Source organism: Calidris pugnax, unplaced genomic scaffold (assembly GCF_001431845.1).
Source record: "Calidris pugnax isolate Ruff unplaced genomic scaffold, ASM143184v1 scaffold133, whole genome shotgun sequence".
NCBI lineage: Eukaryota > Metazoa > Chordata > Aves > Charadriiformes > Scolopacidae > Calidris > Calidris pugnax.
In genome coordinates, this window is record NW_015090977.1 from 5,542,364 (window position 1) to 5,570,282 (window position 27,919).

Genomic DNA, 27,919 nt, shown 5'->3' on the forward strand with positions numbered 1-27,919 from the left:
GGGTTTAATATTTTTCCTAGAACTTTTTTTTTTTTTTTTTTTTTTTTTTTTTTTTTTTTTTTTTTTTTTTTTTAAAAAAAAAAAAAAAAAAAAAAAAACCAACCACGACAGCATTAGATTTTCAAATGCCACTTTCCAGCAAGCAGGACTTCTACCCTTTCACAGATACAAGCTCTGCCCATTTTAGGTGGGACAAGCTCTGTCAAACACAGTGACAAGACACCCACTGGTCTGTACGAACATTCACAGAGAGCCTTGTCCTGGTACATACAAGCACTGGAGCATCATCCACACAGCAAAGTATAAACTGTTTTAACAGCCCCGTGGAAAACCTTCTCCTCTCACCATGCTGCCAGCACCAAGCAGGAGATGGGAACATCATCAGAAGCTATGTGTGCCAGCGACCTAAACTCTGGGGCTTGTGCCTCAGCTCTGCAGATTTATGTACCCTTAATAACTTCAGCTGAATCACTTCTGTGCCACAGCTGAAGGCAAAGCCATTCCCTTCTCAGAGCAAAGCACTGATGGGCAGCAAAGGCAGCAGGAATCCCACCTGCCTAGCAGGGACTCCTACTGCAGGAGGCAACACCAAAAGGACCCTCCAGGCCATGGTCCATGAATAATCAAAGAAAGGAGGGGAACAAGCAGGGAATGTTGAAAATTACAGATCGATTTTGATAGAGATATGACAGATCAAGTTAATTAAGTACACAGTAATGCCGTCGGGAGAGCAGATTGGGCGACTTCTCTTGCAGAGTTAATACTGCGGATCTAGACTTGTCAGCAGTGGCTGCAAGACACCAGCAGCTGCCAACTCTTCGTCCCAATTAGCTAATTGCTGGCTCTGCTCGGTTGATCACGAATTGCCTCTGTGCAAGACAACAAGCCCTGGGTCTGCTGCAGTCCTGCTGTACCAGGAGCCATCCTCTTTCTAAATAACAAACCCAAGAAAGCCCACTCAGAAGGCAGGAGTTTGGGGTATCAGACCTGGGGACAGGATGGCACGATTCACTGCCTGCTCGCAGCACCATGTGAAGCCTCCTGCAGCGTCGCAGGCTCAGCTTCGGCTCTCGACCCCCGATCCCTCAATACAAGCTTTCCTCCCAGCCTGTGAACAAGTATTAAATCAGCATTAAAAAGCTCAGCAGCGTCTCCAAGTACATTGTTCTTCCATAATTCAGCAGAGAACAACAGAAAAGTCACTTCTGCTGTATCCCCATAACCAGTCTCTCCATATAACACATCTCTCTGCTATTTCTCCAGATCAGTGAAGGATACAGAACTGCTGACAGCGAGGCAGTGAGCCACCGCTCCCGCTATCACTGAGAAGGGAGAGCAGATTCAATCCTAGATGACTATCAGCATAACACAGGAAATTTTGATATGCAGCTCTGCCATCCATCTCGGCTCCTGATGGATGGCACCTGCACATGTGATAAAGCCCAAATGTTCATGAACTTCATCTTCATTTTTGCAGAGGCTCTTACTCACTCCGGCAGCAGGTGCAAGCTGAAGCAATGGATGTCCTGCCACCCAAAAGGCACTGACTGATGGTACTGGACACTCAATGCAAGGAGCAACTCCAAAAGGGCTTTAAGCAGGTGAGAGACATGAACCCAAGCAATAACACACAGCTTGCCTAGAACAAGATGTACCAGAGTCATTTACAGGGAGATGGGGTAATGCCGTGACCAGTAAGCTGGATCTTGTCAAAGTGACCTACCAGCCTCCCTGCTTACTGCATTCAACTGCTTAAAGCATTCAACTAAAAACAGAACAGCAGCTGCTGGTAAGCACACCATGATTGTATTTCTCATCACAGGGCTATTTTATCCCCCATAGGGCCAAAAGCCTCAACAGGGAGTCCCCTGTAACTCTTAGAAGCCCTGCCCTATGTCCTGGCTCTGCTCAGTCTTCCCTGCCCATGTGCAAGGCTCTGCAAATTACTTACCACAAGCAGTGTGTAAATGCATGTAACATCAGACCTGCTCTCCATCTCTCTTCCAAATTCCCTGCTGTTATCTCAGTTAGCTGTATAGCTCATATTTAGATTCCAGTGTGTCTCACAGCCATGAATACCACGACCCTGCAACAAACACTCAGCAGCAACTGGCAAGTCACAGGCAGGCTGCTGGAGTTCAGCTGCACGCTCATCTTGCTGTCACACACCTAACACTTGTTTCTCATTAGTCAGTGGTCAGCCTCAAAAACTTTATTCTATAAACACCCGTGCATCTTCCAAGTCCTTCTGCTCTTCCTTACAGGGTACAGATGCTGTCCCTATATGCTGGAAAACGAAGCAGGGTTCCCAAGAGCATCACTGCGAGGAGGAGCACCCTTCTCTGAACACACACAGCTCTCGCCAGAGCTCCCTTCCCCCTCCTACTGCAGCGGTTCCCCATTAATATGAATGATGCTTTCCAACGAGCACAGCTTTGTTAAGCATCTGGGCTGCTCTGGAGCAGGGCTGTAAATAGTTATATCAAAATGACCATTAAAAACACAGCACTGCGTAATGGACTGCTGCAGGAGCAGTGAAATGAAGGGCGCTGCATTTGCATTTCAAACTACACATTTCCTATCCCAAGGCAGCAGCTATCGCTCCCCAAGATGCAGATGCTCTAGAAGAGGACAGAGTATTTTGAATTTGCTTGCAGATGGGAATGTGCTAGTCGCACTTGACTGCAGCTACTCTGAAACAGATTTCGGACAAGCCCCACTCCTGGCACAGTCAAAGTACTGCAGGATGGGAGAGCTGGCACACAAGTCACGTCCGCTTCCAAGAACCAGCTCCTCTCCCTCCCCAACTCCCTTATTAAAGCATTTGGCTGTTGGTAAAGAAGCTGCAAGCTCTGCAGTGCCCCTTCTGCAGATATCCTCTATCAGCTGAGGATGCTATGACCCCTCTCACAGCTAAAATGACCTGTAAATGGTCTTGATTTGCTTTTGCACAGCACCCATCCTCTCAGGTTCCCACTTTTCAGGAGGGAAGCACTAAGCCGCACAAATATGAAGCTCCAGGTCACTTGGACCCACACTGGCAAAAGTCCAAACTCCAGTGATTTGGGTTCCTTAAAACACAGGGTGGGACCATGGTGGGATTTAAGCATCGTGGCTGGAAGCACCACAGTGCCCAAGAGCAACACACTGGCACCAGCAGAGCCATGTTAAGCAACATGCTCCCTGTTGACTGGGTGAGGAAGAGTCAGATGGGCTTCTGAGCCACCAGCTGCTGTCTCTGCCCCACTTCGGTGCCAGGGCACAGCAGCAGAGGTGAATTCTCTGGATTAGCATCACCGTGTTTCCAGCCCTAGAGGAAAGAGATTGAAAATGCCCATGGAAAGGGCATATCCCCCACCAGAGCAAGGCTCATAGTCACAAGATGAACCGGGGACTTCTGTCTGGGCTCACCTCCCACAGCACCAGGGCAAGAGATGCACCCCTTCTTGCAGGGTAAGGCCAGCAGACCCACACCACCACCACTCCTCTTTCCAGCATGCCATCTCCTCTCTGTTACAGCACCTCTGAGACTGGGGAGATGTGGCATCCACAGACATCTCCCACGCCTCCTTCTGCCCTGCCCCATTCCCTAAGAGCAGAAACACAAGGCAAACATGACTAGGAAACAAACTCAGTCCAGAAAAGTGGCAGAACAGGGAAACCGTGGTTTTGCTCCACAAATAGCAGATAGAAATCTCAGAAAAAGGCATAGCCTGAGCTGGGGGATAATCTGCAACTGCAGAAGCCTTCCTCCTTGTCCTTCCCTGGGACAGAGGAAGGGGACAGGTTTCCCCACCCAGCACAACACAGGGAGTTGTAACCAGCAGCTGCTTCCATCAATACACTTGACCACTAACAGCATGTGACATCTCCTGCACCCAGGCCTGGTACCGAGAGAGCAGCCACAAGATGGACAAGCAAGAACAACCACCACAGCCACACTAAGACACTCCTCTGAAGGAGAGAGGGGTCACAGCTCTCAGTCACTGCTGGTACAAACCCGTACAAACGCTTTAAAGACAAAGGAAAATCCTGATGAGTGGGAAACACCAGCGCACTTAGGCTCTTTATAAAATTAAATCATGCCTTCAATAATGGAAAATACAATAGGAGATACGTAATCTTCAGAAGCTTAAATCCATAAAATACCATCAGCAAAGCTGCTGTGACTGATAAACTCCCGAAGGGCACGTACAGCAGGGATGTGAGAGCAAAGCCATTTGGTCACAGCCCTTTCTCTGAACAGCCTGACAGGCCTTCTGTGTGCTACCACTACAAAATAGGGGTCCTGGCTCTCAACAGGACTATCCCATGCAGGTGAGGGCTGAACTGGGGCTACACCCAGCAGAAGTATATGAGATGGATGCAAAGGTTCAGACATTCTAAGTTAGCACAATCCCTGGTTTCAGGGACTTTTTCCCCCTGTCAGAAAAAAACAGGTCTACTGTTTTAAAAGACTGAAGACTCCCATTACCAGTTAAGAAAGACTTGCCTTACCTTGACACCACAATTATAGGGGAGAACATGCCTACCTCAGAATCTGATATGGAAACCCGATTAGACTCTATTGTTGGTCTCCTCATTATACGTGGTGATGGCCCTGTGGCATAAGGGCCATAACCTGAAGTGTTGCTAGAAGCCAAATAGCCTCCTGATGATCTTTCCTGTAGAGACAACTTCCTACTTGACAGGCCAGGTCTAGTGAGAGGTCTCTTGGGAACATGCCTGCAGTGAGCATCTTCTGGCCTTTGGGAAGGCAGAAATTCATTCACTCCCATGTCACTGTTGACTCCATTTCTTTGTATGTCTTTTATGTTATCAGAAAAGACTGTGTCATTTTCTTCTGTGTTGTCTTCACCATTTTGGTCACTTCTGTCTGGGCCAACAGCCACGTCTATGGCTGCTACCCGCTCTGCCAGTTCAGTCTGTGTGTCTTTGCAGCACATGTCTGTGCCTCCATCTGTGGCATTTGTTGGAGAGTCCCCCATTGCTGCGTCCAGCTGGTATGGTTTCAGGTGGCACTGCAGAGAGCTGCGATGCTAGCACTCACAGACAGCATGTGGCATGAAGGAATGTCTCCATGAAATACCTAAAAGGAAATAAAAGCAGAGGTAAACTGAATAATAACATTAACTCAACACAAACACAGCCAAGACAGCTATCTCTGGCTTCTTCCAACATAAAAGAAAGTGAAGGCAAAACACTGACACGCTGTAAACAAGTTGCAAACAGAAGGAAAGGCAAACCCAAGCACAAGCTAGACCTGAAAGCAATAAAGATTATCTGATGTGCAACAAGTGACACAACTAAAGGGAACTTCTCCTTCCGTAGATGGGCTGACAGTCAACCAGCGCTTACAATAAAAGGAGAAGTACAGCTTCTTAACAAACCAAGGGTAAAGGGTCAAACTTTCAACCTTTTGAATTCTTATTTATAGGGTACAACAGCTTCTGGTATGTAAACAAACCCAATGTGCCTAACAACAAATTCACAGCCATTTATGGCCCCACAGCAGTCTCCCTGCTGCCCTGTAAGGCCCCAGAGAGTGTCACAGAATGGCCTGGAAGCCACTACTGGTGACTTCTACACTCCCAATTACTTGCAACATAGTCAACAGAAAAGGCAGAGTTTAAAAGCGAGTCTGGTTCCAGGCAGCCTGTGTGCCAACACACCTTAACTTTGCTGCCCACCATGGATACAAACTATATTGAGTTGCAAATCAACAATGCTTAATGATTACTAGCATGTGGGAATCCGCTTTTCCTTTGGAAAAAGACTTACAGAACACAAAAGTGCAATACAAAGCTAAAACTGCTGAATAAAAAAAAATAAAAATCACTGTTTCCTGGATGCTAGTTTCAGTCTCAATTTAAAACAGATTTCAGTCTTCCCAGTGTGGTCCAGAGCAGGAAATTATCCTCTGCAGCACATGGCTGTCATCCTTTAATCACCTCTGAAGATGCAGTGCTGCAGGATGCATCATCTCATCCCTCTGCCCGGTTTCTGGGGACAGTGGGGGAGAACTTCATTTTAATCCCAGCATCCTGGACTGCATCCAATGAATTTCAGTGTAGATTTAACTCCAAACTATTGCAATCTTTGGTTCCCTGCATGCAAAGCAGGTTGTGTAAAGATCCCTGCAAGCCAGGTGACACTTGCATCACCCTGTTTTCACACTGGATCAGTTTAATTTCCATGAGGAAGGGTGGGAGTGAGCCCCATCCAGCATCAGCCTGGGAACACACACAACACCCTCCTTGAGGAGCACAGAACAATGGTTGAGCCTGGCTCAAAGCTGCCCAATGCCACTCAGGTAAACCCACCACAGCTGAACTCTGCTGCAGAGAGAGACAACCCACCTTCTGAGTCCCCCGCAGAGGCACAGCAGCCAAGCTCACCGAATCTTTCATATCAATAAGGAAACTAGAGAAAGGTCTGGATGGGAAGCTCACCCAAGGTCACATGCCAGGCACAGGGGACATGCTGGGCACTCATTGTCACAGAAAGGAAACATCCAAATCCACAAGGTTCCTCCCCACAGCCCACTGTTCATCTCCTTCCCCACCCAGGTATAATCTTCCCCCTTTCTCCTGCCTTTTCTGCAGGCTTGTTTGAAACAAATTGACAAAAGTGTCACTCACTCAAAACCGTAATGAAATGGTGAGATCGGCTTTAAAAGCTTTTATTAAAACTATATTTAAACCCTTCAATCCCAAAGCACAAATCCCTTTCAAAGCCAGGATGCAGGAGCAGGGGGGTGGCTTGCAGAAGCAAGGGAAGGGGTGCAGGGTTTGGTAGATCACATACTGCACATGGTCCCACAAACCCACAGGCAAAGCAGCACAAGCCTTTCCCCTCTGCCAGACCTCCCAGCTCTCCCAAAACCAGGCTTAAAGCTAGAAATCCAGCTGCAGCCCTGCGCTGGCTCAGCAATGAGCCTGTCCTTTGATATGGATTCATGGGAAGGCGACAAGGGGCTTGGAAAGCTTCTGAGCTGACCTAGGAGCATGGGGTCAGGGCAACCGCAAGCCTGCAGACACACTGCTATCTCAGAAGAGGCTTTCCTCACACTCTAGAGCCTGTGGAACAGCACAAATCCCAACAGGACACTCATAAGGACTCCTCATGGGATGCCTGCACACTTGGCTTTGGGTGAAGGTCAGCGTCTCGGCCCCTGGGAAGGGCAGATCTGCCTCCAGCACTGCCTGTGGAGCAGCAGCCTCCAGGGCTCTCTGCATAGCCAGGAAAGCACCAGGACACATCTCTGCCATCATCAGCTTGCCCTCTGCCACCGGGGCTGGGCTGCAGCTCTCCAGCCTGCGTGTTCCCTTCTATCAGAGAAACCATTTTAAATGAAGGGAAGGAGGGAGTAAGAATGCTTTCACCATTTAATCCAGCTTCCACAGAGGACAGGAGAAACATTCCAATTTTAACTTGTGTTAAAAGCCTGGCTTTGCTTTTTTGCCTACAGAGAAACAAACCCAACACCTTTCCTTGCAGCAGCTTTAGCTTCTGGACAGTCACAGCTCACCTCACTCCTAGAGAGCATCAAGAGAAAAAAATTAACCTGCAACTGAAGCTTGCAGCTCCCCCCACTATCTTCCCCCCTCCTGCCATGAGGCTTTCCCCATATGCAGGAGGGAGAGGAGGGAAAGCATCTGCCATGAATGCCCATAGATCACCCACCTGGATTGAATACTTGGGTGTCTCTCACACATCCTCACTGCTCAGCCAACAAGCCAGAAGCACTAGGAACAGCAGACATGTCCCAGCAAACAGCAGTGCTCCTGTCAGCTGCCTGTACAGCTCTTCCCTGCCCAGAGCAGGCACCCAGGGGGGTCACCCCCTCAAAAGCAGCAGCACAATCACACAGCTCTAACCCACAGCTCAAGCCTCAAAATAAATCTTCAGGTAATTGACAACTTAAATAGATAAGCCCCATCAATCAGTTCATCCCATCAAAACAAATAGACCCATACAGCATCACAACAAATACTGTGCTGCTGAAAGTATGCTAAAAGAAAAATATCCAGCAAGACTTAAAATAATTGTCCATCTGTAGAGCTGGGCTTTGTTTCAGATTCTGCTGCTTTGAAGGATTCCTTCTTACTGATAAATCTTCCAAAAGTATATTGGAAAGCAATGCTTTCTGAATAAGCAAATCAGTTACGCACAGACCAGTCTTACTGTGCATAAAACTCAGCACAAAAGGCAATTTTTTATTTCTGCAAGGCAAAAATCAATGGTGGATTTGCCATTTGTCAGGCGACAGCACAACCGCATCTTCTTGTGACGGGAAATCCCAGCGAAACAGAGACACCACCACTACCTTCTACAAGCTCCTGCACAGCTTTGGGTCCAATACTCTTCACTCGGTCACCACCCTGATCACCCCAACACAAAACACCTGCTGTAGATCAGAGGATTATGCTGCAGACAAGACCTAAAGCTGCAAACAAGCTTATATGAGCAAAATTAATTTACACATATCTTATTTACCATTTTCCCCCTGTAGCTATTCCTCTGCCGCAGGCAGACTGCCACTTCGATGGTATTTTCCACAATATATTTATCAAATGGCTGCACATGTTTCCCAGACAGGCGCTGAGCAGAGCAGGGTACAAAATACCCTTTTGAAAAGAGTATTATTCTGGAGAAAATCTCTCTGTATCATACGTGGGAGTGGGAGATGAGCGAATGCAATAAATTTTGCTGCTCAATAAAAGTATTTCAAAGCATTGTTTGAAAAATAAAGAACTGCAAATCTAGTTTACTGCTCGATCCTTGCATTTGGGTAACTAGAAACGTTCCTATGAGGAAGGACAGGGAGGCTAAAAGGCCCCAAGTCTCAGCAAATCCAGCTTCATTTCCCAATTTTGTTACAGGCTACCCAGAAAAGTGACTTTACTGCTTCATCTGTCACAGTTCCCATGTTAAGAGGAATGACACAGCCCTCAGGTCACCTCATCCCGCTTCCCCTTTCTGTCTCTGAGAACACATCCGCCCTGCGCTGAGGCACCAAGGGCCTTTGCAGTAAAATAAGTCACAGTGAATAATAACGATGAATATTTGCATGGGAAGTGTTCCAGCAGCATTTGGATACTTCTTCAAATGCCCATGGATGGCATTTGTACCCTATTCTGTGCCAGCATAGGGACTGGCAGGGATGTCACCATGAAACCCTGTTTGAAGGCCACAGCCATTAGGTGCCTCTTGACCAGACAATACCCACAGGCACTCTCAACAAAGAGAGGTCCCAAAGATCACAGAATGTTTTAGTCTGCCACTTTAATATGCACTAGCAAGGTCAGGAATCAGGCCACGTTTTCTAAGTGTTGCAGGCAGCTGTGTATCAGGCCAGGCTGCCTGCAGAGGGGATGTCATCTCCATCACCAGCATCCTTCAGCTCAGGTCAGAACCCCCAGCAGGAGCTCAGTCCTGCCCTGGGGCAGAGCTGGGCTGCACATCCAGCCCTATCTTGTGTTTCCTTCAGATGTTCCCCCAGAGCAGCACAGCCAGGGTGAAGAATCTGCTCCGACTGCTGTCAACCGGCACCAGAAACTCCCTTTAAGGAGAGAAACAGCAAGTCCTCAGCTGGGCTGCCAAGTCCTGAAGAGCTCCTCAAATGACATTTTTAAAATATTAGGTCAGCAAGTCCCTTCCAGAGCCCAAGCTGTCTCCCTACACCAGGCAATACAGCCTAGGACTATTTCAATGCTGGATTCTCTCCTGTGCTCCCTGTTCTGCAGCTGGGTCTGCAGACTTCCCCAAGTACTCACTGTTAGTCCACTACCCTGACATGAGGGAGATATTTTCACAACCCCCCACAACCCCATCAACTTTTTATACATGGGGGAGGCACTTGCCCGAAGTCCAGCCAGCTTGCTCTAAGACCTTCAGTCTAGAGAAGCTTAGGAGGGACTTATGTCCCACAGCCGTGCACCACAGCAACATCTGAGCTGCCACGAGCCCTGCAAAGCACAACACAGTTTAAAACACACGACTCTTCAGATCTAAGGAGCCAATTGCTTATGGGTCTCATTACAGCAGTGGGAGAGCAGCCAGGGGGTTCATTTTTTTCTGCAGCAATTCAATTCAGAGTATGTTTGCCTTGATTTCAGCTCCACCCACCCCCAGCACACCAAGCAGGGCACCCAAAGATGAGGTTGCCTCCTGCCCTATTCCACTCACACTGCTGCTGTGAGGAATCAGGCCTTGGAGAAGCACACAAGCTTCTTGGCATCTATGAAAACCACCTTCAGACATCCACTGGCTAAAAAGCAGCCCAAACCAAGCAGCTAAGAACAATGAGAAGCTGCAGCTCTGTGAAGCCAAAAAGAAAGCAAATCCCCACAGCCCTTGCAGAGATAATGAAGACAGATGTACACCAGACCAGCCATTTGGACTGCGTTCTTGCTAGGAAGAGGGTAATCGCTTTTAGTACCAATTCCCAACTAGAAACAAGAGACATTAACACAACTGAAGTAATAAATAAGAATATACTGCTTGTGCTTTTTGCATACACACCATACTTTTGCTTTATCCTGCGGCTTACAAGGCTCTCATTTCAGAGCACAGACAATCGTGTCTTGCTGAGAAATCACTCGATCCTGCTATAATCATCCTAGTCTTTTTCTCCTCTTCTCTCCACAGTTCTTGGCGGTGAGCCTGGCTGTTGTGCCACAGCTGAAAATTAGATCATAAAAGTGAGGCGCTTTGATTAGTTCTGTGAGGCTCCTAGCACAGCTTTGAAAGTAACTGCTGAATGACAAAGAACAGTATTTTTGCAATTCAAGCACTGCGTGAGAAATTTGAAAAGCAGGTTCAGGCCCCTGCTCCTGCCAGATTTCTTGAATGACAAAAACACATCCAAGACCATGGTCTGGAAAATGCACCATTTCTACCTCCTCCTCTGTACATGCCTTACCAAGGCAGGGTGTTTTCCAAAAGGATTTGGGTGCCAGTTCAGCCCCTGAGCTACAGACAACAAGCACCCTAAGGATCCATCACCCCAGGCCTGCTCTCCCTCTCCCCACGAGGAACTCCGGCTGCAGGCAGGACCCAGGGTTTGGGTTCAATGCACTGATGCCTTCATGTCCCTGGGTGTAAGGTGGGGATGCAGATGTGAAACAACAGGGCTGAGCTCAGCAGCAGGCTCCTGATATTATCACGTAAAAAAATAGAAGTTACACACCTTCACACCATGAAGGCCACATAACCAATTTTAAGAGTAATTAACAGTATGATTTAAATATGTTTTGAAACTGGCCAGCATGCTGAACTAAAATTTCCAGTCTACCAGCCTACAGCATAAGATAACCACCACCTTGTGCACAGAGTACTGAGCTCAGGAAGTTTTACAAAAGATTTCCCAACTGCATTATATTTCATCCCTCCATGTTCTAATTATATGATTAAATGCATTTGCATAATCAGATGCAATTACACTAATTGCATATATAAGCAATAATCAACCAAAAATTGCTCTGAAGAAAAAGTTTCTACTTAAGGAAATTCCTGTAACAAGAAAACATTGAGGAGTGCCAAATCTATCTAAGTGAGAGCGATATTACCATTAAACACTCCAGATAACACCAGTGAAACAGGAGCCCTGCCAGAGCATTATTTGACTGGGGGCAGCTATATCTGCACATTTTAACCATGGCTTCGGTGGGAACACCACCAATGAATCAAAGAAAAGTTCTGCTCCTCTGTACTCAAGCCCTGGCTACAAACTACTGTCACATGGGATCTGCCTGCCATGTTTTGTAGCAAAGATTCGGAGAGACTTGTGGACATCAGACCCTGATGCTGGACTATATTTGCTTCTGCTTTAATCTCTTAAAACCATTTATCAGCATATGAACACTGGAGGTGGTTTTTTTTTTTTTTTTTTCAAGTTACAGCCAGGGAAGCACTCAGCCCACGTATCCCACAGGCTTTGCTTCCAATGATGCTAAGTGCTTCCACTCCCTGTCTGCAACATCCCAGTAGGGACCACAAACCCAGCACATCCCAACACCCAACTCCACATGTCTACTCCATCCCTGCAGACGACCTGAGCTCAGATTATAACAAATCCCACTTGCCCTTATAACAAGGGGGACAAAAGCTTTGCAGGTGAAGGACTCTGGCCACTGTGCCAGCCTAATGTCAGCCCCTGACACCCACAGCAATGAAGGACAGGAGGACAGAGGAAGCTGGGATGGGTACAGAGATCAGTTGTGCTGCAGAGGATGTCCCAGCACATCCCCAGCCACACCAGGTGGTTTGCCCCACCTCCAAGTGACCCTAGGAACAGCACAATGAAAGAATTTGGCTTGGTAATACGCGATAACCACCACCTTGTGCACAGAGTACTGAGCTCAGGAAGTTTTACAAAAGATTTCCCAACTGCATTATATTTCATCCCTCCATGTTCTAATTATATGATTAAATGCATTTGCATAATCAGATGCAATTACACTAATTGCATATATAAGCAATAATCAACCAAAAATTGCTCTGAAGAAAAAGTTTCTACTTAAGGAAATTCCTGTAACAAGAAAACATTGAGGAGTGCCAAATCTATCTAAGTGAGAGCGATATTACCATTAAACACTCCAGATAACACCAGTGAAACAGGAGCCCTGCCAGAGCATTATTTGACTGGGGGCAGCTATATCTGCACATTTTAACCATGGCTTCGGTGGGAACACCACCAATGAATCAAAGAAAAGTTCTGCTCCTCTGTACTCAAGCCCTGGCTACAAACTACTGTCACATGGGATCTGCCTGCCATGTTTTGTAGCAAAGATTCGGAGAGACTTGTGGACATCAGACCCTGATGCTGGACTATATTTGCTTCTGCTTTAATCTCTTAAAACCATTTATCAGCATATGAACACTGGAGGGGTTTTTTTTTTTTTTTTTTGCAAGTTACAGCCAGGGAAGCACTCAGCCCACGTATCCCACAGGCTTTGCTTCCAATGATGCTAAGTGCTTCCACTCCCTGTCTGCAACATCCCAGTAGGGACCACAAACCCAGCACATCCCAACACCCAACTCCACATGTCTACTCCATCCCTGCAGACGACCTGAGCTCAGATTATAACAAATCCCACTTGCCCTTATAACAAGGGGGACAAAAGCTTTGCAGGTGAAGGACTCTGGCCACTGTGCCAGCCTAATGTCAGCCCCTGACACCCACAGCAATGAAGGACAGGAGGACAGAGGAAGCTGGGATGGGTACAGAGATCAGTTGTGCTGCAGAGGATGTCCCAGCACATCCCCAGCCACACCAGGTGGTTTGCCCCACCTCCAAGTGACCCTAGGAACAGCACAATGAAAGAATTTGGCTTGGTAATACGCACACAACATCTGGATCACTCAAACAGCTTGATGTCAGAGGAGAGCAAAAACTCAGGAGACACAGTTTCCAAAGCTGCTCCTCTGCATACTCCCATGAGGCACTTGGCTGATGCTGACCTGGACCTCAGAGCCTGCACAGGCCATCCTCCTCTTCCAAACTCCATCAAGAGTGCAGGACGTTGCCTGTAGAAGTTGCACTTGGGGTACGCTGAACCCCATAATCCAGTGGAAAAGCAGTTTTCTGACCAGCAACTACGAGAGTACATGTGGTTACAGCTTGAGGTTGCACAGGCGGGCATGGGGAACATCAACTCACACACAGAGGTTCCTTGTAGTGTCAATAGAGAACTTGCACAGCAGAGGGAGCAGACTCCTGGGGCTGAATTTGAGCAGGGAGGAGGAAGAGGAGGAAGAAATGTCATGGTTGCTGTCACTTGCTGAGCTGAGAGTCAGCGTGATTCCCAGGAGAGGGGGCAGCAGTGGCAGGGAGCACAGCTTGGTGGAGGTGGCATTTAAACAGCCGGCAAGGGGGTGCTTCAAAAAATAACTGGAAATGTCAGATTATACAAGGTTTGAAAAGCTTAGATTATTTGTAAATTATTAACAAGCAAGACAGTAGCCAGACCCTATTGATTCATGAGCAAAGTACCTCAGAACTAGGGAGTCTTTAGTATTTACAGTCTTCATTGCTATAATGACTTTCCAAATGTCTGTACCATGGGGAAGTAAATGGCAGGTAAAAGAAAAAAACAGTTCAGAGTTGTTCTAAGGGAAACGGATTTTTCTCAGATGAGCTATCTTCTGCTGCAATTTGTAATGATACCTCAAAATTGCCACAGAACATGATACAGCAATGAACAGACCAAAGTGAAGAATTCAAGAGGAGTTGAATGGCATATTAGTCTGTAAGGGCAGGGTCTAACCATCCACAATGTCCAAATCTCCTCCACTCTCACGGGAGCAGAGCTGAGCACTCAAATCAAACCTGTCTCTAAACCACTGCAATTGCTGCAGCGCCTGCGGGTGACTGTGCTTCAGGACAGGACACATCCGATCAAAACAAGCCCAGGGCACCAGTGAGCAGGCTACAGAAAGCATCTCTTGTGGCACAGAGAGAAAGGGAAGGGAATGTAAGAGAAATAGAACCGAAACCAACACATAGCAGTGCACAGATTTGCATGACCAGACACAGCACACTGCATTTTGCCCTCTAGTTTTAGTGTAAGGTCTGGTTTTTAAGCCTGGTAAGCCCAGCTTACAGCAAAAGCTCCAGGAAAGCAGGGGAGCCTGCCAACCAAGCAAACCAGCAATGACCCACCAGACTGTGACCCTGAAGAACAGAAAACAAGTTTAAGCAACGGCTGATCTTCTGGGATTGCTCCCTGGTGGGACTAAGGGCTCCCTCCTGCACCAGTGTGACAAGGAGCCTGCAGTAGGTGCTTGCACATATTAAAACAGAGACCAGAAGCCACAAGGACCACACATCATATATGGCTATGCCCACCTTCCACTGACCCTGAGGAACAGGCTGCCTGCTCCCTTTGCAAGGCATTTTTTTTTAACTGCGTGGCAGCAGGCTCAAACAAAAGTTTTTCCTTTTTAAATGGAGTCTCTTGTATTTCAGTCTGTGCCCATTGCCTCATCTGATACCTGGGCACCACTGAGATGAATCTGGTTCCATCTTCTTCACTGTCTCCTCCCATCAGGAATTTACAGACATGTAGAAGACCTTCTCCATCCATCCGTCCTCCAGTCCCATTCTCTACCTGCTGCCAACATCCCGCACATATGCGGGAACTTCCCATCTCCAAGGGCTCCTCCTCTGCCCAACTGAATTCAAAAGCTGCAGAGAGGAGGAGCAGAGGGAAAAACATGCCACCCTTCCTCTCGCCAGGACAAGTTTACAGAAGTCTTGTAAAAAACTGGTTAGGTGGCATTGCTTTCACCACTCCTGCATCAAACTTATGCAGGTTGCAAGTGAACCAAGGGGTTTCCCAACCATGAATGCTGCCAGCTCAACCCAGGGCCTGCAACAGTTCTACATGAGTTCCTCAGTTTCTGGGATATATCTTGCAGCAAGGCTCCTTGAGACTGACAGGCATCCTGCTTCCTCAGCAGAGCCCATGATATACAGTAGTAAATAAATTGAGGAGGGAAAAGCAACCCGAAACTGGGCAAGACAGGCTGCTTCTTTAGCAACAGCATCTCAGCCCACAGCTACACATCAGCAGACAGCCTGCACACTTCCATGCTGTTTCTCTCCTCTTCCCCGATTTATTTATTTTGCCAGCATATTTCTCACTCCTGCCTGCCTTCTCCCCTGCATCCATCAGCACCTTCCATACCAACTGCCAGGGTTAACTCTGCTTTTGAGGTGCTCACGGATGCTCAGATTTCCTATTGCTGCACAATATATAAGAATTCAATGACAGAAAAGGAAGTCACTGCAGAACAACGCTGGTATAGTTTAGGAGCAGCAAAGTGGGATCTGGGAAAACACAGATATAGATCATCAACACAAAGTAATTCAGCATCAAGATACCTTTTCTAGTTTCAGATCTCACAGCACAGATCAGCACTGAAGTTAATGTTGTTTAAAAAGCATCCACAACAAACCAAACAAGCCACCAGGCAGAACAAGTTCACATGTCAGTCTTAGAGGTTTATCTTCCTTCCAGATAAGGAAAAAGCTTTCAGCTGCCTTTGAGAGATTTGGGGGTATTTCAGGGGATACATCGAGTTGCTTAGGTCTGTAAGCCAGTTGCAGTGAAAAGTCTTTCTGGCATTTAAAAAACATTAATTTCCAGCTGTTCCAGGATTGCCAATGTACAATAAAAACATACAACACAGAACACAACAGGCTTTCTTCTTCCCAAGAGTTCAAATATGGACGGAGATTTCTATTCAAGGTGATCTTTGCAAAGAATTTTAACCAGGGAAATGATCCCAGCACCCATCTCTAAGTGTCCACGGGCAGAAGGTCTTCTGCAGCTCTGCAATATCCCAAGGTGAGAGGCAAAGCACAGAACTACACAGGGCCAGACAAAAAGCAGTGAACGCTCTAAGCCAAGACAAATGGACTTCAAATTCAGAGCTCAAAGTATTTGCTGTGTTTCCACATGGATAACTCCCACCTTCTAATAATCCTCACATCTTTAGAAACCCCAGGACTTGAAAACTTGGCCTCATCTGACCTGCACAAAATCAAAGGCGGCAGCAGCAGAGAGCCTCTCTGCACAGAGAGAACAGGCTCCAGGGGATGAGCAGCAGATCCTGCAGGAGTCAGAACCAGGTAAACCACCCCTACAATTACCCTTGTCCATGCACACATAACCCACGCTGCTCGGAAATTTAAAGGGTAACAGGCTTCCCAATTCCTTTGAAGCCTTAAGCTTTAGCTCTTTAAGCCAAAATGCACTTTCAAAGCCCTAAGGTCAATGACTGGAGATTATCCAGAGAGTCACTAGGCAAAGGCTGCTGGGGAGAATGCTGTTCTTTTGAGTCACTGCAATGCTATTCCAGAAATTTAGGCTGATGATAATCTCAGCATTTGTCAGAGCATGAAAAAGGCTTTGCAGCATGAAAGAACCAACAAAAGCTTCCAGGTGAAGATTTACTCGGAAAAGCAAGTGTGGAAATGCCACTCTGGGGCACTCTAGTTGCACCTCAGGGGTTCTGGCTGTGCACAGTGAGCCTGGGACTGAGCAACAGCCACGGTCAGGGTGCCATGCTGCCCTGGGACACCAAAGCCATTCCCCTATTCTCCATGGCCCAGGACAAGTACTGCGTGTCACACTCAACCAGCCAGACCCTTCCTGAAGCATGAGAAACAATGCAAACCCATCCAACAGCTCTGCAAAGCCACAACAAGAGCAGAAAAATGCCCATTTCTGGCCATCAAGTCAGCAGGTGCGGGAGGAGGACAGGAGTAAACCTGCTGGGAAGGAGACATCCCCTGCTGAGGGAGGTGCAGTTTTCAACTGCAGTGCAGGATTTAGTCTTGCTTCACATGTCCCAGCCCTGTCCCCAGCCCCACAGAGACATGGTGAGCTACAGGAGGAGCTCCCCAGCTGAAGACATAAGAGACACAGCCGATATTGATGGCAGCACGCATGGGACCATCTCTTTGCAGGATCAAAGCCCCTTTTCCCAGTTTCCAACTAGGGTTGTAGCACCCTTCTCCTGCACACAGCAGGCAAAGCTAAAGAGCAATGCCTCGAAAACCCAACAGCAGTTGGAAGCCATCAACCACCAAAGAATTTTTAGGATCCTCTCTTCCCTGGGCTCCACTGCAGACCACATCACTTTCAAATAAAACCTGAATTTGGCAGTTTGTCTCCAAAATTTTCAAGGCAAGTAAAAGACAAATAGAGTCTTAATAGGAAAGCAGGGAAGGAAATACTGTCTGTGCAGTTTAATAACAAGCAGATATGTGTGGAAAGATGGGATCTGGTTTACAAATGTAGTTTGAGCATTGCTCACGCAGCCATGCCCAGCAGAACAGAAAATCTGAAGTCAATTGACTTGGGTACCAGTAGCAATATGTGCCCCCATCAGCCGTCCCATGTCCCATGAGACACCCCTGCAATACAGGTCAGGATATCACTGGTAGATGAATTAACACTGCTCTGGCTACTCAGATATCCTTCTCTAGTTGCCAGGGGAAAGAAATCAAAGAACAGAACTGGTAATACCACGAAAAAAAAAAAAAGCAAAGCATGTGTTTAAAAGCCTTGCTGGCTCCCAGCCACAGTGCTCAGCACCTTCCAGGTGCATCTCAGAACAATCAGTCTGGATACAGCCACAGAGTTTCCCAACACACTGCTTTTTTCTGTGATGTCAGCTCTACTCCAGCAAAACACTCAAGCACATACTTGAACTTTAACTATGGTCTCAGGACATCAGAAGGGACAACATTCATGTGCCGAAGTGTGAACACTGAAAATCTCAGCCTCAAAAATGTGGAAATACTCACACAAGTGTCTGGGTGAATGTGTTTCACATGTGTCTAAACAAGAGAGCTGCCCAGTTACGCTGGAGCTGTCCCAGGGCTCCTTTCCCAGGAGGGGAAGAGGACGTAAGCATTTTCTTCCACATTTGCATTTACAGCTCTTTTTTAGGGTAGCAGGCTCACATCAAGGAAGCCTTGAAAATAATTCCCATTGCATCCATCCTCTTAGATGGGGTCCACCTCTGTCCCGCTTTCTTCCTTCCACCTGCACAAGCTGCAACACACAAACAGCTACCTCGAGCTCTGCACAGGGAGAGAGCATGGCAGCACCACTGCCCTGGTACCAGCACTCCATCAGCCCCCAGATGGTCACACAGATCAGCTACAGTCAGATCAAGTCTTAAAAAAAAACCAAACTAAATAAATCACTGCTCCCACCATAGGCTGAAGATGCTCCAGCATCACACTTGGATGCAGTTCCTCTGGCATTGTCCCTCTCCAGCCCTAAGTCACTGTGGCTGTTTGCTTTGCAGCTGCTTGAGACCGAGAGGTGCACCGAAGGGCAGGGAGCACAGTCATCTCCCATGCTTTCCTAGTTGCTTGATGTCTGCAATGCACACACACACACACTCATTTGGAAAGGGATGCCAGAAACACCCAATATCATCAACTAAAAAGTACAAACCAACCCACAAAGGTAACACACTTGGAAGCAGCTTTATTTGCATTCTCTGCACGTGAACTAACCTCATCTGGGAGGTCTCTGGTACAGTAACAGCACCAAATCACTAACATTTGCCTTTATTATTATAATATTATCATGTATAATTCCTTTGCCTTTGAGGCTTAGAAACAATCTTGTCAATTAGTTACATTTTAAAACAAAACACAAAAGAAACTTCATCTGCAATTACAATCTGGAAAACATCTTGAGGAAGCGATAAATTCCTCATTACTTTCTCTTTGGAATTCTCCAAAAGGGACTGCTGGTAACATGTTCCACGCTTATGACCCAGGAGATCTGGCATAGACAATTATAGAGACCTTAAAACCTACAAGCCTGTGAATTATTCTCTAGTACCTGAACAAAGGACACTCGTAAGAAAACTATTTTTGGCTTTCCTTTCACAAGTTCTGTTTAACAATAAAACTCTATTCTTCAGCTTCCTGTTTTTGAAATTGTAGCCTAATACATTTCAACGGGAAATTCTCATTTACATACTATTGTCACCTGCTGTGACCTACCCATGTTCTACAGATGGTGCCTATTCGCCAGGAGAACATTTACTGAGAGGAGCCAGGAAGAGACACTCTTGCTCAGGGTCAACCAGACACCTCTGCAATGCTCAGTAAGAGAATCTCAGATTTCTGATTCCCAATCTCTGGTTGCTTCATTTGCTTTTGTACTCTCCCTATCACTGAACACACAGTTCTAAGAGTAGATCTAATGACAGCCTCATTTTTTTAATAACACTTATCATTCCTGACAAATCAAAACATCTGCAGAGTCACTGAATCACTGAGGCTGGAAAAGACCTCTAAGATCAAGCCCAACCATAAACCTAACACTGCCAAGTCCACCACTAAACCACATACATACCTGTTATTGACAGTCAGTGCATCCCCATTTTCAACATTTGAAGCACTGGTAAGAGTTTAATCACATGCAGCTTAGCAAAGCCTATGCCAGCAGCAATGCCCCATATTGCTCCCTACATGGCCATCCCACATTGCCTTCCACACAGTCACACCAGTCAAATAAGAAGCAGCAATCACACCATGCCACTCAGCTCACGATTCATCATAAACCTGGTTAGATCAGGAATAACCTACATTATATTTGTTGCAGAGTGACTGTGAGAAAGAGACTAGAAAGAAAGCAAAAGCTAAAACCACCAAGTTTGGTTTTTTATATAAAGCTTGCAGTGGATTAAAGTAATTTTTCATTGTTCCCCCAGGTCCTCAGATACACTATTCACTTGCTTAAACATGCACATGTCTGAACAACCAGGTTTAAGTTGACTTCTTCAATATTTTGGTAATGGAAAAATATAGTAACATAAATTAAAGTTGAGAACAGCAAAGTTTTATTTGTACAGCAATCTTGAGAGTGTTTCAGAGGCCAGCTTCCATCTCAGGATGCTTTTACATACCGCTGGTGGCACAGAAATTTGAGGATAGGTTCAGACTTGCAGCTATCCACAACGCCGACTCACTGGAGTAACCTAAGAACAAAGCTTCAGAAGTCTGATCTCAAGGCATGAGATCACTCTGCATGACCAAGAAGCAAAACAGCAAAATTAAAGTCTCACAGTGCTGTAGAATTCAGGTTAAGCTTCTGGGATACACCTTACTTGCCAGATAGAACTGTTTCCTCTTCTGTCCAATAAACCATCCCATCACGTTCTTTCCAAAGGCCTTGATTTGACTGTATTATCATCCTTCCCACAAGCGGTCTTTTTTTAGATACTTTCTAAAAAATTATCAAAGGGGGAGGTGGAAATTTTAAGCTCATCGTTACCCATGCGGTTCTGGAAGCACCCAAAAAGAGAAGCACTTATTCTAAATGTGACTAAGATGTGAGTCATCTGATGAGTAAGCACATTGGCTCTAGAAGCCTCATTCAATTCCATGACCAAACCCAAATCATTTCATTACTTAAATCACTTGTCCATTTTATGTCATTGCAGCAGCTCTCCAAGGTTAGGAAGGGGCTCCCATTTGTAATTGCTGCTGATCTTGTCACGCTAAGATAGACGGAACACTGCTAGGGTTCTGAAAATTGACTTTGAAGATGCCTCCAACCTCAGCTAACACCTGGGTTAAGTGTGTACAAGCTGCTGGCACCAGGCACTCGTGCAGCTCTGCAGCCCTGCAAATGCAAACGCAAGCCCTGCTCCTGGCAGCGGGGACAGGCAGAGCCCAGCTCCCGGAGCCAGCAGGGCTCAGCGCAGGCAGGTGCCAGGACTGCAGCCAAACTCTTTCAACATCTTTCTGTTGCTCTCACAAAAGCTCTCACACGAAGCTGCAAAAGCATTAAGTTAAACCACTTATGGTACTTAAATATCTCTCCGTTCTGGAGGAATATGAGCACCTCGCAAAAAAAAAAAAAAAAAAAAACTAGCAGGGCTCAGCGCAGGCAGGTGCCAGGACTGCAGCCAAACTCTTTCAACATCTTTCTGTTGCTCTCACAAAAGCTCTCACACGAAGCTGCAAAAGCATTAAGTTAAACCACTTATGGTACTTAAATATCTCTCCGTTCTGGAGGAATATGAGCACCTCGAAAAAAAAAAAAAAAAAAGAAAATAGAAAATTTACTCATCTTCACAAACATCCCGTGGGATACATTCATAGGCAGGGAAACAGAGCTCCAGGGAGCAGATGTAATTCCCATAAATACTTCTGAACAGACCCCAACAGGTACCTCGACACCTTTGAAATGCTCATTTAAGATCCAACAGCAGGTTTATGGCAGATTGTCCCTCTGCCCTCTTCCTAAAATCCAGGCAAGGACATCAGTCAGCAGGTCTGGTCTCTCCTCCGGAGGCCCCTCGCACCACTGTGCTCCGTCAGGGTGGCCACGACCACAGCAGCAGTAACACACTCAGCAAACAGCCTGGACACCCCCAGAAATGATTAGTCTGTTCAATCTGTTTTACAGTCCAGCACACAGCCTTTCCATGGGGATGCTCATTTCTCCATGTTCAATTAGCACAGCACAAAAAAACCCACTCATAAGCAGAATAGCTTCAAAGAACTAATTTAAGTTGTTCTGCACCATACCACTGACACCACAGTATCCCCAATGTCTTGGTACTGCATTTCTAGTTTTTAGGTTTTCTGACTCTTTCAGACTCGCAGGAGAATGCAGCCAGGGTTTTCACCTAACTGGCCAGCCCTGTGAGCATCTCCCTCTATATCAACAAATAGAAAAGAATTGAGATTTCTCACCAGGGAGTGATTGTGCAATTTGCCTGTGCTGGACTAAAGGTGTTAACAACCACCAGCACCCACCTGCTTTCCTCCATGGAGCTGAGGCCACTCTCCCTTCGTTATTGTCTTAGGCCCAGTGGAAAACTTTGCACCCCTTTGCACTAAATCCAGTGACCACAACTCAACCTCTCACAAACTGAGGTCAGACAACAGGATGTAATCCCATAAAGATAGTCACAGTCACAGCCTTGACTCCACAGTTTCACTGCCAGAGTGTGGCAGTGATCTTCCTCGGCTGAAATGTTAGACCGCGTCTGGCTGTGCCTCCTGGTCATCTTTCTACACCCCCCCTTCCCTCAAAGAACTTCACCACTGAAATAATCTACTAACATGGAAAATGACCCATCTCAGGTAGCAGAAGGGAGGAGAACCCTGACAACAGGGTGCCCTGAGGATGGAAAGACTGACACCCAAAGAAACAGCCCCCCCAGAAATGGATGTTATAACTCAGTCAAAATTACCATGAAGCAGAAGCAGCAGCTGCCAGCATTGATGAGGAAGGATGAAAAGGCTGAAAAAACTCCAAAGACTCACAACTGCTGCCTGCGGGTGCGGGTACAAAATTAGCAAGGATAAGCCAGTTTTCAGCATCATTACAGAAAACGCTGCTGAAGCTGCAGGTGGGACAACACACACCTCCAAAGGGCTTGGATAGAGGTCCTGGGGACCAACAGCTCAGCTGTGACCACAGACCAGCTTCTGCCAGGATGACACACACATTTACAAACAACTTCATGGACACACAGGCACACAAATTTAAGCAAACAGCTCAGATGCCACCAGCACATCATCATCCCTTGCTTCCCATGGCAATCGTCTCAGATGCACAAATGAAGCCTCCAGGAAGAAGGAAAACCCAACAGCTTTCAAGAATAGCACACAGCAGCTCCCCCTCAAATCCACTTCCTGCTGCTGCAAACATGTCCCCTCTCTGACATTAAAGGCATCCTTCAAAATAAAAGGTAATTACCAGCTTTCCTGCTACAGTTGTAATGTCATGAGATCTGTCTGCTCCCTGATGGGATAACGGCTCTGTGTGTCTGTCTCCATCCAAACCACTCTCCCAAGCACCGATAAGTTGACTCCACCAGTCACCTCCACATCTCCTGGCCATCACTGGCTGCTGGAGGCTTACAAACCAGCCCACTGCTGCAGCACTTTGAACTTACACCTCCAGCAGTGGTGAAAAGCAAACCCGAAGACAGACAGATCCTCTCAGCAGACAAATAGCTGTACCTTGGGGAAAGAGAGAGGCAGGCAGAAAGGAGCTTACTCTTCTCCTTAATCCCTTTCTCTAGGAGTCTGCTGCAGAGACATAAGGACAGTCTTACCCTGGAAATACTCCCTCAGCTGTCTGCATCTGACCTGCGGGCAAGGAAGGTCTGACCATGGGATAACCAGCAACACACTGATGCAGTTATTTCCTGGTAGCTGAATTCAAAGGCAATTGAGGGGAGCAAAGCAGCAGAAGGAAAATACCCAGAATAAAACACTTTATAGAGAACCACCCATTACAAGCCCCTGGTTTCAGGCTAAGGGTTTCATCTTGCTCCAACCAGAAATCACTGGTAAGGTTTCATTCACCCTCTGCTCTGTGACGGCACAAATCCCAGAGATGTTAGTACTGTACATGGATTTCTCACCCCCTGGGAAGGCTCCTTCCCACCCCACTGTAAGCACATTAATAAAGTCAGTAACAAGGAAGTTCCCCAAGGATGGATCTGTGTGCAGCTACCATTGCACTGTCCCTCTGCCGGCACCAGATCTGCTCCACGGAGCACTGCCGACTGCGGCCAAGGCAACTTCATCACCACTTGGTTTTTAAACAACCAGAGCTCTCTGAAGTCATTAACTCATATAAACATTTCACATCTGTTTAAGGGAGCTCCATTTTTACAAGCATTCATACATGAAAAGCAATCACTGAGTGCATTCAAGAAGAGGTGAAATCAAGAGAGGAAGAAGCTTTTGCTATAAATAGTGGAACATTTCTCCAAGTGCACGTTGTGTAGCCTGGTTCCTCCAGCTCTATGCCGCATTGTATTTTGTGCCACACAGCCTTTAAATCCTCCAACATCTGCAACTTCACTTTAAATATCCTGCTTTCCCATACTACTGCTGCTGTATTTTTCAGAAAGTCTAAGCCTGCCAGAGCATTTGTGGCCTGCCCAGGGGAGACACTAGTCTGACTGGCTAAAAATTTGTATTCTTTCCCCTGCTTCCCAACCCTTCTCTCCTCCCCTTGCTTTATCTTGACCTTTAGACAATAAGTTTTTGAGTCAGGGTCTGTCTCTGACTGTCTTCGTACAGCACCAGCACAGCAGGACCCTGTTTTGCTGTCCCCACACCGTGAACCATAAACAATAGAAACACAAAATTCTGCTTGTACAGGGTCTGGTCCAAAGCTCATTGGAAAGATGTCTCTCTCTCTTCAATGGCATGTGGACCAGAGCCATAATACCAGCATGAGCAGAAAAGAGCTATTTGCAAAGCTAACTATTTGGGGAATACAATCATGCAAAAATATGATCTTCCAGCAGAACGACTTCACACTTTGCAACAGATCAAGAAAAAGTGTGTATGCACACGTATAGTATGTTTTTATCAAGCGTTTTTGGCATAGGAAGCATTCTGATGCCATGGTGACGGGTGCTCTTGCAAACCCTTAACATAAGAGATAGATAAACCTGAAGCCAATTAGGAAAGCAATACTGCTGCGCTTACATGATCCACAGCTTACTACGAAAGGGACAAAAATTTAACACTCATGAAAAAGATCAAAACAAAACCTCAGATCCATTGTTAAACATATTAATCAGACTTTTGGAAAGCTCATCAGGGATTGGGTTCAATCTCTGCTGTTGTTATTAGCATAAGCCCTGTACAGCAGTAACAAAAGACTCGCCTAAGACCTACGCTCTCAGTTTACCTCGCAATGAGAGACTGCTCAGGCTCAGAGTACTTAACATACATGCTCTTAATTAAGAGGACAGGGCCAAAAGGAAGAATTTGGCTGAAATGGATGGATGGACTGAGAGCAGCAGGAAAGCTCCCAGTCACCAGCATAGCAAAGGTATAGCTGAAGAAGCCAAGCCAAAGCACAACCCCAGAGTTGCAAGGACTGGACAGGGCCCCTCCTGTGCTGCCTGCTCCTGGAAGAGGCCGCAGGGAAGTGTTGTGGGAAGTGGGTTAATGGCATCCAAAGAGAGACGTCTCCACAGGAGTGCTGACAGGTAAATGGAGCGGAGGAATGACTGCCTGCTGAGAAACAACATCCTGCACCCCTCATTGGGCGTCAATCACGCATTCCCCAAAAATCCCCAAATTAGAATTAAATACGACACTGCCGCCTCTGCACCAAAAATTATTCATTCCATAAAAAGCATTTTCCTACATCTCTCATGACTCTTCCATTCCTTTCCAGGCCCCCTCACTCCTCTCCTGCAGAAGTCATTTGATTAAGGAACTTCTCTGATTGCAGCATTCTGTAAACTTTTTTTTTGCAGAAAGGTGAAAAGAGCATATCCCTGTGGGAATGGCTGATGCTGGAGGAAAAGGCCCACCTCGAGTTACACCAGGAATAACAAATGGGAGGGGATTCTTCCCATTGCAACAGAGCATTACCTCTACTTTGCTTAAGGCAGAGGGAGTCCTACCACCCCTTCCACTGGGATTTTATCATATTATTCTTCCAGATGCACAGATTAGAACTAAATAACTACCTCAACACATGCTAATTTGCTTAGGTCTCAAATGCTTAAGAGTGTGTATTGCTTAGGGAAGAACGGCTGGGTGAGACGTGTGCTTTGCTCACCCAGTGCTTTGGGTGGGCTTCACATGAATTAAAGAGGTTTTCCAGTCACAGCTCAGGAATCTGGGCAGGAATAGAAATGGTGGTGCATGGTCTTACATGGAGCAACACCTAACGACGGGTCTAGGGAGGAGGCAGAGCCAGCAGGCTGCTGCACAGCATGCCCTGTGAGCCCATGGATTCAGAACCAGTTGCACAGCTGGGGCAGGTAAGAGTCACCTCCTTTTTTCAAGCAATTACTCCACACTCCTCTGTTCCAGTCCAGAGGAGAAATCACCACTGTAGAAGCAGAGAGTCCAAGTACCTGCCGCTGGCAGCCTGATGCTTGGGAGCCAAATTTTACTCCTGCCTGTCATCACTTAATCACCATCAGACACGTTAACCCCACCTTGCTGCTTCTCCCCAAAATGGGGTCTCATCCTGGTGCTGGGAGGACTGAGCCATCACCAAGTGTCTCACTGGTCCTGTCCGCTTCCAAATCTCACTCACTTCCACTTGTCCTTGCACCAAGTGCCCCACTGTTATCTTCCACTGCTCAAACACCCGACTTCCCTAAATCAACTGCAGCATTTTCATCTCCTACAATGTTTAACTGGGACAAGTGCCAGCATATACATTGCTGAGGCATTGCTTGGTGAGGCGTATACAGAGCCATAACACCAACCAAAAGGTTTCAAGTGGTAACTAATCAGCTACAATAATAAATAATACATATACTTTCAAGTGTTTGCTCATTTCCTGGATGTCTCCCATAAATATCTAACCAGTAAAGCATGCTTTGAACAGCAACACTTGTACTTTTTTCCCTTCTGAGCTAACTCTGTGCTATTTACTTAAAATAGAAAATTCAGTAGAAGGACAGGTTGAAAGGTAGCAGGATTTTGGAAGTATTTTGAGCACTCAAACCTGCTCTGAACAACAAATACTTAATAGAAGCATATAATATTTTTCTTCAATCTTACATTATTTTATAGACAAATTTTATACACCTGTTTTAATCCTTTCAACCAGCCAGGCTGCTGGTCAACAGCCTTCATCCACAAGCATCACATGTGATGCTCACTGGTCAGGCTGCACTTCTGCAAGGGCAGAGCTTGGGCACAGCCTCATGGAAACAAGCACCAAGATAAAAGCCTGGCCTCAAAAATACAGCCCAAAGCTGCCTCCACCGAAGGGCAAGAGTTTTCCTTTTAATGTAGATGGTTTCAAAAGCCTGAACTAGAAATTCCAAGTCTTGTGTTAAAAACAAAAAAAGTAATAAAGAAATCAGTGAAAATCTCCCCTCGAAAGAGAAAATGAAGTTGTCAAAACAGCTGGAATGCTTTACACAGCCTTCAGCATTTGCTAAAGAAGGGGCTGGAAAAGGTAAGTGTCATTTGGCTCCCAGCAAGGCTTAAGTAAGCTTCAGCCCTTTAGGTGGGGGCTGACCAGTCTGACGGGTTAATTTACACTACTGAGCCCTGGTGCCCAGCAGGACACCCCAGCGTAGGCAGTGGTGCCAAAAGTTGCTCACACTGCCATCCTCCTAGGGAAGCTCCTCGGGTGACACCCGTCTCACACTGGCCTCTGTGCCACATCCAGTCTCTTCTCTACCACAGCACAGGGACACTCAGCCATAACCACCCATCCCATCAGGGCTGAACAGGACTTTTAAGCTACATATTTAGAAAGAAGGTGCAAAACACCTACCTTAATATTCCAGCAGGTACCTAATCCCTTAAACTCTCCAGGAGAGGTGCTTTTCATTTCCAAAGAAAAGTGAGTTAATGTTCTTGCCAGTGCTGTTAATCAGAGCAGCAAAGCCTCTTTTCATC

At 46.5% G+C, this 27,919-nt stretch overlaps 1 protein-coding gene across 1 annotated transcript in view; it reads right to left on the bottom strand.

Annotated features, from left to right (window-relative positions):
- Positions 1–27,917, bottom strand: part of CAMKK1 (calcium/calmodulin-dependent protein kinase kinase 1, alpha) — an 82,550-nt gene extending 54,633 nt beyond the window's left edge. The window contains exons 1-2 of the mRNA XM_014953323.1: positions 27,795–27,917; positions 4,533–5,089 (exon numbers count right to left, since the gene is read on the bottom strand). Coding sequence (XP_014808809.1) covers positions 4,533–4,988 — 456 coding nt within the window. The 5' untranslated portion in view covers positions 4,989–5,089; positions 27,795–27,917. The remainder of the gene's footprint in view (positions 1–4,532; positions 5,090–27,794) is intronic.
- Between the last annotated feature and the right edge of the window lie 2 nt (positions 27,918–27,919).